The sequence below is a fragment of the Ammospiza caudacuta genome, chromosome 4 (assembly GCF_027887145.1).
Source record: "Ammospiza caudacuta isolate bAmmCau1 chromosome 4, bAmmCau1.pri, whole genome shotgun sequence".
Taxonomy (NCBI): Eukaryota; Metazoa; Chordata; class Aves; order Passeriformes; family Passerellidae; genus Ammospiza; species Ammospiza caudacuta.
The window spans coordinates 52,083,296-52,097,017 of record NC_080596.1 but is presented as its reverse complement, the minus strand read 5'-3'; the positions used below and the strand labels follow the sequence as shown (position 1 = coordinate 52,097,017).

Sequence of the window (13,722 nt, the reverse complement as noted above, 5' to 3'; positions counted from 1 at the left end):
TGAGGGGAGAAAAACATAAACATTTAATAAGAAGACCACCAAAAAACATTTAAACACAATTTAAACACCTGCAAGAAAACACAAGGAGCTACATAAATCATGAGATTAAATGTCTGTCCATGAATATGTAAGCTGTTGTGTTAAAGTACGTGATTGGTTTAAAAATATGTATTAAAAATCTACTAATTTTTTTAATGCCTTTTGTTTTCCAGACTTACAAAGTAAGATAACTGCCATATTTCACTTCACAATGCAGTTTCCATGACTCACCTCATGCTGTCCAAGACATTCCCTGTTAAAAAATAAAAAAAAATAAGAGATTAGAAAATGCCTATTTCTTTTGGGGGGCTTCAAACAGTGGCAGTGCTTTTCACACAAAAATTAGTGCAATCTATTTTTTTAAAGTGCAAACTAAGAAAATCACCCATCTATGCAGCTCAATGCCTCCTCCTTTTCAACAGTGGTTTGGATTGCTGTGTTTTATAATGAAAATATCAAAATTTGTTTAATTGCAAATTAATTGTAGTTGTATATGAAATCAGTTACTTTTTAGAAAGTAACCTGCTTTTGTTCCAAATAGCATCTTCTTTTTCTCTACTAATACATCATATTTTTCAGTTATTTCAGAGGTCTAGTCTGAAGAACAGTTATTTTTTTAAAAATATCCCTGGTAACTTTTTGGACACAAAATTATTACCTTCCATATAAAACCTCCTTTTTTAATTTGCCTTTCTTATTTTATTTTACTACTTACACTGGTATAGGAACCTCACAGGGAGGGCACGGGAGTGCAGTCTGAATGAAGGCTGGCTCAGATGGCTGTTCCCAAGGCCCTGCAGACTGATGCTGAGAGCAAAAGACACCAGCTGAATACAAAACATAAATGGAACTATCTCCCTGACCATAAACAAATGTACAATCTAAAGCCTTTCCAATTCTAAGAAATTCACTTTCTATTAACTAGCTTTTTACTAATGGAAATCTCCACATCCCATATAGACAAAAAAATTACAGTTTTATCCTTAGCCTGGTTAGGGATAGGAAAATTTTAAGTCCTGCAGATCCTAGTGCTAAAAATTAAGCACCAAGCCAAATGAAAAAGACCAGTAAAACAGTTCTAACCAGTTAATAAAGGTAAAAATATTTCAACTAGTAAGCTACTTCAATTACCATCATGCAGTGCATAACACATGTTATGTTAAAAACTGCCAATTTCTGACCTCTAACTTGTGCAAAATTTGATGGTTTTGTGAATACCGCACTTAAATTTTTTTTGGTTCTTATGCTAAAAGCAATTGATTAAAGCTGAAATTAAATGTTTTTAATACAACTCCAACAAGAATCTTATCTTTTGAGCAATTCAAGTATGTATTACAAAATTAGCTAGATTGCAACAAAGGAGCTAGAACCACTTAGCATCATGCTGAGCAGTATGCCTACCCTCTGGGCTTGATTATGTGTTTACTCTGAACTCCAAAAGCCCCAAAACAGAAGATTCAGGTCAAACTGATGCTCATTGTTCAAACACAGATAATGCACCATTTTTCACTGTTTACTTACTGAGCCCGTTTGCTTCACAAGTGCCTCATCATGGCAGGAAACAGGGCACAAATGGCCACAGGTTAAGGTTTTCTGGCAGGGCTGGCGACACGGAGGGCACCGCCCAAAGTGACAGTAGTGTTTCTCCTGCGTAGGATGGTGACAGGTAGGTGGCCGACTGAAGTAAAATCCAAGAATGAATCAATATGACAGCAGGAAATACAAAGTTACAGTCACTGGGCAAGTATGTTCAACATAAAAAGAACTGAAATGAAAAAGCTGTTGGTGTTTTTTGTGAATTAGTTTACTTTTCATCTTCAGCGGGTTGTAAACCCTACAATAAAATTAGAGAGGAATTCTAAATAAAATATCAGAGTTGGTTTACATATTCAAACAGCTGTTTCAATCATAATTCTACTCTGCACTACATAATCTTGCTACATCCCAGCAGAAAATATTCTTTTTCTTTTGCTAGTTTTCTAGATAAACTGCCTCACTGAGATACTTCAAAACATACCAGAGGAGACTTGAAGAAATGAGCTGGTCTACAGAGTTGGAAGAGCTTGGTAAGACAGAATGTCCCCCATGAAGCAGGCAAGCTGCTCATGAAACCTCTGTGTTTCATGACAATGACAATCTGATAGGAGAGATTATTGCTAATCTGCATCGGCATAGTCAGGGATTCAGAAGACTGAGAAGTAATAACTGTAATCAGATAATGAACAAGTTTTGCCTTTCAAGGTATATTTTACCACTTTCTTTAAGAACACTTTAAACTCCACTAAAGAACAGGAAACAGACCCACTTTCTATACTGACCTGCACAGCTGCTTGCACTTGGGAGGTTTGATGGTGCGCTCTCTGCCACAGGGCACTTTGATGACAGTTTTTCCACAACTGCATTTCACATCTACAGTCTCCGGACATGGATTACAACTACCTAAAAATAAATATATTAACAATGTGAAAGGCAAGTAAGAGATAACCCTTTTATCACATTTATAAAAGAAACCCAGTTATTTGGATCACACAACACTTAAATGTTTTCAATTTGTATTTCAGTCTTACATACCTATGAAGAAATGTCATCTTTCATCTAAATTCAAAAAGGGACACTGAAAAACTGGTACAATAAAGTTTTGCAGATTTAGTATGATATTCATGCTCAGCCCATGTATAATGAATGCTTCCTCCCTGACAACATCTTCCATCTCTATAAAGTTAGGAATCTGATGCATTTTAAAAACTGTATCTGTAAAAGATCTATGTTTTAATTCATAACTCTCCCACACCCTTTCTTCACCAAGTGACAACTGCTAAGTTTTATCATTGAGTAATTTAAAAGCAAGAATATGAATCTGCTAAAAAAAGCAAAGATGTCAGATTTTAGCTTACTAATCATGTTGCATTCTGAAGCTTTAAAGAAAACAACTGAAGACATTTACAGCAAAAAATTTTAAGCAATTCTGACTTGTTAGCAGGATCTGAAAAGCAGCATTTCAAGAAGCAGATGTCTCACTGGCAAAAGGCTGCTGAAGAGAAAAGGATGGAAGCACTACAGTCTTCATATTGCAAAGTAAATTAAATAAGACTGTAGTGTTCAGCATGCACAGAAACATAGAATCATTTGGGCTGGAAGAGATCTTAAAGATGATTTAGATCTAACCCCTCTGCCATGGGCAGGGACACATTTCACTAGACTACACTGCTCATAGTCCCTCCCTCAAAACACTGCCAGGGATGGAGCATCCAAAACTCCTCTGGACAACCAGTTCCAATGCCTCACCACTCTCACAGTAAAAAAATCTCTTTCTAATCTAATCTAATCTAATCTAATCTAATCTAATCTAATCTAATCTAATCTAATCATATTCTCTTTTCACCGAAAGAATTGTCCTGCCCCTTGTCCAGCCACTGCCTGTCTTTGTAAAAAGTCCCTCTCCATCTTTCTTGTAGGCTGCCTTAGGGACTGGAAGGCTGCCAGTCTCCTCCAGGTTTAACAACCCCAATTCTCTCACCCTTTCCTCACAGGAGAGGTGCCCATACCTCTCACCATCTTAGTGGCCCTTCTCTGGACTCTCTCCAACAGGTCCATGTCCTTCCTGTGCTAGGACCCCAGAGTTGGATGCAATGTTTCATGTGGGGTCTCACCAGAGCAGAGCAGAGGGGCAGAATCCCCTCCCTGCCCTGCTGCCCACGGGGCTCTGGATGCAGCCAGGACACCTTTGGCTCTCTGGGCTGTGAGTGCCCATGGCTGGGTCATGTCCAGCCTCTCACAGCACCCTCAAGTCCCTCTCAGCAGGGCTGCTCTGGATCTGTTCATCCCTCAGCCTATGTATATACCAGGGACTGCCCCAACCCTGGGGTGCAGCACCTTGCACCTGGTTGGTAAACATCATGAGATTCCAAGGGCCCCCTTCTCAAGCTTGTCCAGCTACTTTTGCAAAATAAACCAAAGGTCTAAAGCTATAGTGCCCAGAGTGGCTAATATGTCTACAATTCACTTAAATATCCTGTTAAGAAGACAACTGGCTACATTCTCAAAAATACAGAAAGGCAGAGATCAGAGATTCAGAGAGCCTGAAGGTAAGGTGAGAGCACACTGTTCTCAAATCAAGTGTTATAATGTACTACAGTAGGAAGCAAAACATTTCTATTCCCTGGCAACATACTGTAAATTTCAGCAGGCACAATAAATATTTAAGAAAAGAAGGAAAAAAAAAAAAAAAAAAAAAAACAAAAACATGAACAGAATAGATTAAGTTACCTTTTTCCTGCTAAAGGCCAAGTGTTTATTATCACCAACCTCTAAAAATGCTGAGATTTGGTGCCTTTTAAAGGACCCTATCTGAGAAGTTATTTTCTATGAGGCATTATTTCCTTTAATATCAGTGGTCACTGCAATCTGACAGCTCATAGGAAAATCACCCTGACCTGGTATTATATACTAAAGATAAAATAATTAATCATAACTTTCAGTAGCTATTAAAATATTGGTATATAGGGAGAAACAACTGAATATAAATATTTTTATATTAACATAATTGCCTTTATAAGGAATACTTTCAAACATTTATGAAGATGTTACAAACTTTACAGGACTGTATTTTGTTAAAACACAGAGAATTTAGAAAAGAAAATAAATGTATCATCTGGTATCACTAGTGATTACCTTCATTATATGCAACTTTAGTGAGTAAATAGACAATTATGTTCTTTTGATAAGTTATTCTTCAAAGTGTATATATTTGTTATTTACATTCTCGAGGATCACTTTTGTTTTCTTACAGACATTGCTTTATTGTTTTCATGTTAATTACTAGAAATCTTTGTCACTTTTAGCCAGCAGCACCAAATACAAACAATCATTCAACATAAAAGCTTATCCCATAATACAGCATAAGCTCTTGAGTTTTCCAATCAGAATTTTATTCTAGCATTTAGTTATCAACCAAACTAACATGGAAAAGCAATGTTACCAGTTTTCTTCTGACAGTACACCAAAAAAATTACATATTTCCAAGATTTTAGAGAGCTACAGGGGATGGAGAAGAAAGGGAAGGGAAAGAGAATAGGGGGCACAGTATACAGAGAAAAACCTAACTACTAGTTTATTGTGACAGATTTAATAGGAAGTTAACAGGTACAACTACCACATTTACCTATCCTCTTCTCCTAAAAGTCACTGCCTCAGAAGGAAGACTGGCTGAACAAGTTGTGATTTATTTCCTGAGTCATTGCAATTTATACTTCAGAATACTAAGGAAAATTACAGAGGCTACTTGGCTGCTGTTTCAGCAGGGCAGCAGCTTCTGTGGGGAAAATTGCTGAGAGGGCAGACAATTTTCCAGTCATTCCAATTTAACCCCCTACCAAGCCAATGTCCAAGCAATCTGCCAGGTAATTTTGCCCATTTCCAGCATCTTCCTAACCAAGGTCACTGGATTCCAAAGCAAACTTTTTTGTTATCCTTCTCAGTCAGTAACAAGTTCTTATTTTCTTTTACCAGTAGGATACTGATATATATTCAAACTCCATCATGGTTTTTTTTTCATTTTAAGCCCACTTGTACCACATGTTGCATTCTAGGATTTTTTAAAACTGTCCAGACTCAATCAGCAGCAGTCATTTCTTGTATGCATTTGGATTTTGTTATGCATATTCAGTGAACAGAATTATTGAGAAATGGAAGTCAAGCCATGGCTTTTGTATTACACAACTGGAAAGGAGACAAGAGCATTTTCAGAGGAAAAGTATTAAGCAAAATCACCACATAAAAATTGAGGTTGCCACTATGTAAGTCCTTAAGTTCTAACCAGCACTTTCAAACACACTGTCCCCACAAAAAGCCCACATGCAACAACGGAGAGAATTTATTAAGCACTACACACAGTCATGCAAGCATGAAATTTGGCAAAAAATAAGCAATATTCCATCACTACAGGGATTCTTCACCTGTTCTTACCTCTGTGGCAGCCTGAAGGGCATTTGTGATTTCTGCAGCCAAGAGTTCGCCCGCAGACTTGATCACAAGGTGGACAGTTTCCAGAACAGCACTATTAAAAAAAGCCCCATGAAATCTAATAACCGGACACTGATATTTTTGGTGTACACTTTCCCTCTTCTACTATCTCATTTTTTCAATACTTATTTTAAAAAAAAGTCAGTGTAATTTAGTCAAATTTCCTCAAACCCGTTCCAGAAAAAAGGCTACCTGTGAAGTGGTTTAAACATTTTTTTTATTACAAAATAACAAGAGAACACATTTTAATGCATCATTTCAACACATTAAAAAGGCAGAGGGCTTCAAAAAAGCATAAAGCTCAAAATATTATAATATTTTAATCACAAATAATTTCAGAAGATAGGACATCTAACAGTTCACCTCATTATTCTGCAATTTCTTCCACTTTTGTGCTCTATTGTCCCCAGCACAAAAATGTTGCTAACCATTTTTTTATACACCCTTTACCTCTGTAGTAAAGGCAGATAATTTCAAGACCAGTTATTTATTTTCTATTCTTAAATCAGTAACATGAAAGAATCAAAAAATTTCATAAAACCATCACATCAGTGGATGTTGTATCAGGAGAGAACATCACCTCTTCTATTAACTTGAAAAGTACCTTCCAACAAGAAACCTCGATTTTCCACCATGGAGGTGTCAACATTGCATTTACTTGTTTTGTAATCTTTTTACATAAAATAAATTTACCACAACAATAATATTCAAAAATACTTAAGAGTTAAACTGTATTTTTTCATGCCTGTTTGTGGTAAGTAGTCCAACTTTCCCGAAGTATTAATTCAAAACTAGGAGGCAACTTTCAGGCTCTCTTGAATGAATAAACTGAAAAGATATTTCTGATACTTTTGACTTAAAATAAGAAGTGAAACAAATCTCCAATTCCCAACTGTCAGACCACTGCTGCTTGCACTGCTGTGTATTTGGGATGGAATGCTGGGCTGTGAAAAATAAAGAGTGTGTCCCTGACAAAATTTTAAGTGTTTCCCAGCTCTTCCTGCAAAGCAGGGAAATAAATTGATTTAACTGCCGGAGAAAGCATAAAGCATCAGTGACTACTCAAGAACCTGACAACAAAACTGCCTTCAGGAACTGTAGAGTTGTCAAAATCCCCTCCCTGCTTATAAGGCCAGAGAGTGTTACTTGATGTCATCCTTTTCAGAGAATTCTGGTACATTCAAAACTAATTTCAGTGACATGGAAGAAAATTCCTCTTGCTACACAGTAACATGAGGTGGAGCACCAAGCTGATGTGGTTTTATCTAGACTTTTTTCACAAGTCAGCTAAACAATGCATTTGAGAAAGATCATCTGTGGGCTCTTACCTTCCTGCGGCACTGGTGCTTCTGGCAGTCGCGGATTTTGGCGCACTTGGTTTCACACAGGTATGGCTTATGGCACGGCATGCGCTTGGTGTGCTTCCCACAGCGACACTGCTTTTCAACCTCCTGGGCACCAGCACAGGCAAAAAAAGCAGGATGTTTTTCATATAAGAGGGAAAAAAAAGGAAAATAAAATGTTCTACTACTATCTGTAAAGGAAAGTTCGAGGAAAAGTAACATTTCACTGCATACACAAGGCAAGCGTGTCCTGCAAGATAAGTGTAACTGCAAAACAAATTAGTACAAAAAAGTACCTCTCCTGCACATGAAAGTAGATTCACCCCTAGTGTATACAGATAATTTAAGAAGTAGATGAGCAGGTTTATCTGACCTTCATCATGGCTGTCAAGTGATGATTACTATCACCTAGATTTTGTAGCCAAAGCTGGTTCAGGAAGAGACAGCTGAGACCTGACAGAGCAATGGCTTTGTAGGCCAGACCACAGAAGCTCCAGAGATATCTAGAGCACAGTAAATTTCTTACTGTTAATTTTCTTAGAAAGAAGAAAATAGCGTTATTTTATACCACCTTCCATCTCACTAATGAAGGAATATCATAGAAAGACAAAGCCAGAAGGAAGCTAGAAAAGATAGGGGAAATTTGTCTTTTAGGGCATAATAATTTTTAAAAAATGAAATAAATCCAAGCTAAAGCAATACCCTCATCCACAGGTGCAGCCTCAACTCAATACAGTGCTCAACTACTTACTCAGAGTTGTGCTGAGGTGGGAGGGGAATAATGAAAGAACATGTAGTTTTTAATAAACAGAGTGACAGATTTTGTGATAGATGTGATTTCATTTTCCTTAGGTGACTTGCACTGTTCCAGGCACATAGTTGAAGAGCCCAAACAAAATGTGAACCTGATAAAGTAAGACTAACCTGTCTGCATATTTCACAGGGACCCCGATGACAGCGCTGTGAACATTTATGGATTCCACATTCCAGAACTTTGTCACAACTATCACCACAGGTGGGCACATCTTCTGTACAAGGCAATGTGAACTCTAGATGAAGAGAGGAAAGTACAAGTAAACATTTAGGGAACAAAAAAAAAAAAGCCAAAATATTTAGGAAAAAAATGCAACATATAGTAAGTTCAAATGACAGTTGTCTTTTGTTTTTTTCAAAGCTTCCTTAGATTTACTTAGTTATTCCCATCAAAAATTAAACCCCTGGTGCTAAATAAAGCTTTGAAAGCCATGCAAAAAAAAGTTAATGTACTGTCATGGTTGACAGTGAGAACTTTTTATGGACCCTGCCCTGCAGAATTAGCCTAAACCACTGACTGTGAAAGACTGGAGGACTTTTTATTCAATTTATCAGTAAAAAAAAAAAGTAGCTTACTTGTTTTTCCACATGGGCAGGACCTTTTTCCAGAACGAGGACAGTCTCCACAGGGACCAGCATGACAAACTTGCTCACATGTGTGATTGCCACATGGCAAACACTTCCCACACACCTGAGAAATTCAGAGAAATCAGTGAATGCAATGAAATAGAACTACATACCAAGCCAAAGCAAGCCAAGGGTAAAAAGCAGGAGTGAAATGCTTCTGGATGGAATTTCACTTTTTCTGAATTTTGTTAATAAATGTTGTATTTTCCAGATTCACGAAATAAAACTGATTGTCCCTGCAGTGATCCTGCCTGGAAGGCCACAATACAGTGAGGAGCTGGTGATTCACAAAACCTGAGTAGTTGCAGGTGTGTGCTGGGCTGCACCTACAGCTCAGCCTTCAGGCCTGCATTGTGGGCACACAGGCTTTGGCCACAGGATAAACTTACTGTACACAAGAAAGTGGAGGCACCTCCCACTTGGTACCAGTGATTATGCTGTCTGCATGTCCTTGCCTTTATCTAAAGAGCAGCAAGAAGTTCTCATCTGAACAGCCTTTGTGTTTGACTGCAGAAATTATGATCAAGGATGCTTTCCTCTTGTAAGATCCTACAATAACCTTCAACGACCAAAGTGGGGTCTGCACTGTATGCTGCACATCTATCATGGCCCATTCAATGCTGCACAGCTTGGGGCTCCAGAGATCTAAAGCGACATGCTAGTCTTTAGATTATACTCCTTTTCTCTACAGTGTTAGCTGAAATAAACTGCATTTTAACTGATACTTCACAGAGGCCAAGTACCTTCCTTACTGGGACCAGAATGGCCAAGTACCCCCTGATACAGCCTCCCCTCCACCACTTAATTTTTAAAATTATTTTTATTTTTTCCAGTCTGTCAATCCATAGCCTTGGTCTTAAGCACAGGCTGCAAATACACTTCAAAGAATTAATCACAAAGCTTTCATTCTGCTACAGTCCTAAAATTAGGTATGAAACTCTTGTCTGCTAAGCTGTGGTTTCATTCTTATTTTTGAAGGCAACAGCTGAAATTTCAACCTCAAATAAAAGAAAAAGAGTATACAAAGTTAAATTCACTGCTAGAGTAACCCCAGAACAATTCCAGAACAGTAACATCTTAACTATTATAGAAAATTAATGGAGCCACCAATTAAATCTCTACTCAAACAATGCTTAATTTGTACACTTCCAAAAGCAAATTTTTTTTTCTTACTGAATACATTTTTCCAATCCTTAATACATCAAGTAATCAAATTTTATAAAGGTGAGAAATCTGTTTAAAAGGATAGGTTCAACATACCTGATCACACTGCCACTGAGGGCTTGCACAAAGCCTCTCTGCTGTCTGTCTCCCACAGATACACCGTTGTTTACTGACACGTGGACAAGGCTGACAATCTCCTGCATGCAATTGCAAAGTGACACAGAGTAGGAATTGCAAAAGAATGATGTATCTTCACAACAGAAACAGCTACTGCTCTGAAATTTAAAAAGGTTGGCCTACCTGCATGACAGGGATTCTCACAAACATGCTGTCCACACAGCAGCATTCGCCCACACGGCAGGCGGCAAGACCACGCCTTGGCACTGCACCGTCGGGGCACTGCTTTGGCCTTCTTACAGTGACACGTTGTTGTGACCATCTTTGGGCAAGGTGGACATGGTCCTAATGACAGGAAAAACAGTATCTTGCTAATGACAGGAAAAACAGCATCTTGTTAATGACCATTCATCTTGTTAATGGCCATTCAGCATTGACTACATCGCTTCTATTCCGGGAATTTTAAATATACTTAAGAGATGCTAAGTTGAACTGTATAACAGGTATCTAAATACAGGTCACACAACCAAGAAACACAAAGGATTTACCTGGATGACAAAGCAGCAAACATTTATGACCACAGGAAGGCTTGAATTCCCTCTCACATATTTGACCACAGGAGTGAGGTACCAGCCATGGGTCCACTGCTGGATTCTCCACTTTTCCACAGTAACAGTAATACCTACTGGGAGTTTCAGAGCGTTTGTATTCAAACCTACATTTTGGACTAAAACAAGGGGAAAAGGAGTCAAAACAAAAATAACTTCTTAAAACAATTTAAAAAAAAAAGCAGTTTTATCATTTTGGCTTCCCAAGACTGTTTCAATGCTACCAATTAATATTTTTACAGCTACTATAATGAATAACAGAAGTAAAACAGAAGAAAGGTCTTTCTATATGTCAGATATTATAATACATTAATTAGAATGTCTAAGGAATTGCTTTGTTAATGCAATTTCTCTTCTCTAAGAATACATATAGGCAAAAATAAGCACAGCAAAAATCAGAACAGTTTTTATGTCAAGTAATATCAAAAGAACCTATGCAACAGTTACCCTACTTAAATAGAACCAATTTAAAAAAGGATTAAAAACCAGGGGTTTACTAGTAGCAGTCTATTAGTCATGTAAAACAAAGTTTAGCAATGCTATTAAAACCAAGCATACTAATTAGAATTTTATATGAAAAAATTTAGATTCAAGATGTACACCTTCATTGTTCACCCCTGATGTTGAGAGAAGTTAAAAAAATAATTATTGCTAAAGGTAGACAGACACTAGAGGCCTGCGATTTATAAAGTGCCACAGGCCCAACAGGCCCCACAGAAGCCATGAGCAAGGGAGGCAACACGAGGAAGGAGAAACAAAGCAATTCACATTGCTGGCGACACTGAGAAAAGACAACAGACAAGAAAGTCCCCCTCAGAGAAGAACAGAAAGACTCTGAAAGACCTATGCACTCATTTTTATCAATTAAAACATCAATTTGCCCTGATATAATATATTACAGACCATGAACCATTTGTCTATAGTGATAGCATAGTTTGAGCATGTCCTTACAATGTAAAATAAAATACCATTTGCCTGAAGAGGCATTATCAACTTGAGATGCTGCCAGGCAACAACTGACACTTTATTTCCTAAACAAAACTGCTTAGGAAACTGTATTCATGTAGCCACATTATTACCTCCTTCTTTATACCATCTCAAGGAAAACTGCAAGACCTAATTTAATGTTTGGATTATAACGAGACTAAAAAAAATAAACAAATCTTACTATTTGACAATATTTTTTAAACTTATTTCATGGTGCCAACTTTAAAAGTGAAAAATATGTAAAGCCATTCAGAAATAAATATCAGAAGTTGAGACACATGACAGATAAGTTACCTTCCAAGAGGTTAAAACAAATTTGATGCAGCAAGGTTTTAGTTACAGTGTGAAATTTTTCTGATTCATGTTAACAGAAACTTACATAATTTTAAAAAGCAAAGAAAAGTCAGCCTTCTGAACAGTTTTTTTGTTGTTGTTGTTGTGCACATGATGTACAAATACCACTCCTTCTAAAGGAACACCAGTTTGCCTGGTCTTCCCAACAGAAATAACTTTGTAAATGTACCATGAGGAGCTCACCATGGCCAGGGATAGTCTTTCTTCCCAAAGTCATCATCTGTCAGAGGAGAAGATACAAGGAAGAGGCTGTCCTTGGCCCACTTTTGGATACACACCAGATGAAATATACAAAAGCATCCACAACAGCTCCAGACCTAAAGAGCAGACATCAAGCACTTTAAATTAGGTTTCTGTTTCCACTGATTAAAATCCGTAACATCTGAAGAAACACTTCCCTTCCAAAATGGTTTTTCAAAGATAGATTATACCCACTGTTAGATCAGTACATAGATTCATACCTGTTACAGATTCATACCTGTAATCTTTTTTCCAACTCCCGTGGGAAGTTTTTGCCAAGGCTGATGGAGCCCAAAGTACTCAGATAATCAGAGAAATGTTGATTTAAACACTGTTGGAGGTCATGTAGCACAAACTGATGCCCAAAGAAGGACTATTGCCAGCTTAGCTCTGTTCAGACACAGCTTTGCCAAGCAAAGCTGGAAAGCCCTGAGGGATGGGGACTCCACCACCATTGTGAGCAAGCTACTCCAACCATCATATTGCCTTCCTAGAACCCAAACTGCACCTCCCAAGGCCCAGTGTGTGCCACTCTCTCTTATTAAACCACCTGGCACCATAAAGATGACTTTGGTTTTACCCAAAACTGTAACAATTTGGTAAGAAAAGTGCAGAAGAAAATTTTAACTATTTTTTTAATAACTTCAGACAATGTTATGAAATAATACTGTGAAAATGCAGATATTTTCTCCAGTAACTTACAGAGGACAGTGCCAATGACTAAGTTTCTATAACTTCCCAAAACTAAAGCTAAGCAGGAGACATTATATAAACAAACAGACTTGGCAAAAATTCTACAGATTCAAGATAATTAGCAAACCACTGAGCTATAAAAGAAGGCTTTCAAGTTACCAAATCATCTCACTTCCACTAAGGTAAGATTAACTCTATCAAGAGCCACAGAAATATGAAGCAAAACTCATTGAGGTCTGAAAGAATATGGATTAAATATGTTAAGAATTTGTACAAAATATATTGCATTTCTTTTTAGAAAGAAGTTACTGACTACAGTTTCATTGGGTACTTGTAGTCTGTGTAAATCTATAATAAGAAATTTAAATATTTTCTGAAATTATTTATTATTATTTTGTTGTTATTTTTATTATTATTATTTCACTTCATTTCTTCTTCATGTCAAAGACACAGTTGATGCCTCAGGTTTTAGCTTTTATATTTTCCAGATTCTGTACTGCTTTGTGGGGAGCTCTGAGCTTCATATTAAGGGATGGTGAGCTCTCTTCACAGAGTAGCTTAGACCAAACAATTACTTCTCTAGCTGGGGACGCAAGGACAACCGATCCAAATCTCAGGCCCAAGAGCACAAACAACAGTGGAATAAAGAGAGAAAAACAAGGAGAATGAGACTTCATAACCTAAAGCTATAACTGGACAATTAACTCCAATATGCA

The 13,722-nt window shown here is 37.4% G+C and overlaps 1 protein-coding gene across 1 annotated transcript in view; it reads right to left on the bottom strand.

Annotated features, from left to right (window-relative positions):
* Positions 1-13,722, bottom strand: part of NFXL1 (nuclear transcription factor, X-box binding like 1) — a 44,860-nt gene that overhangs the window by 28,506 nt on the left and 2,632 nt on the right. Inside the window, exons 4-15 of the mRNA XM_058803298.1 lie at positions 12,257-12,390; positions 10,673-10,851; positions 10,308-10,469; positions 10,104-10,204; positions 8,793-8,907; positions 8,328-8,452; positions 7,389-7,511; positions 6,004-6,094; positions 2,358-2,478; positions 1,561-1,717; positions 755-846; positions 271-292 (exon numbers count right to left, since the gene is read on the bottom strand). Coding sequence (XP_058659281.1) covers positions 271-292; positions 755-846; positions 1,561-1,717; positions 2,358-2,478; positions 6,004-6,094; positions 7,389-7,511; positions 8,328-8,452; positions 8,793-8,907; positions 10,104-10,204; positions 10,308-10,469; positions 10,673-10,851; positions 12,257-12,390 — 1,422 coding nt within the window. The remainder of the gene's footprint in view (positions 1-270; positions 293-754; positions 847-1,560; positions 1,718-2,357; positions 2,479-6,003; positions 6,095-7,388; positions 7,512-8,327; positions 8,453-8,792; positions 8,908-10,103; positions 10,205-10,307; positions 10,470-10,672; positions 10,852-12,256; positions 12,391-13,722) is intronic.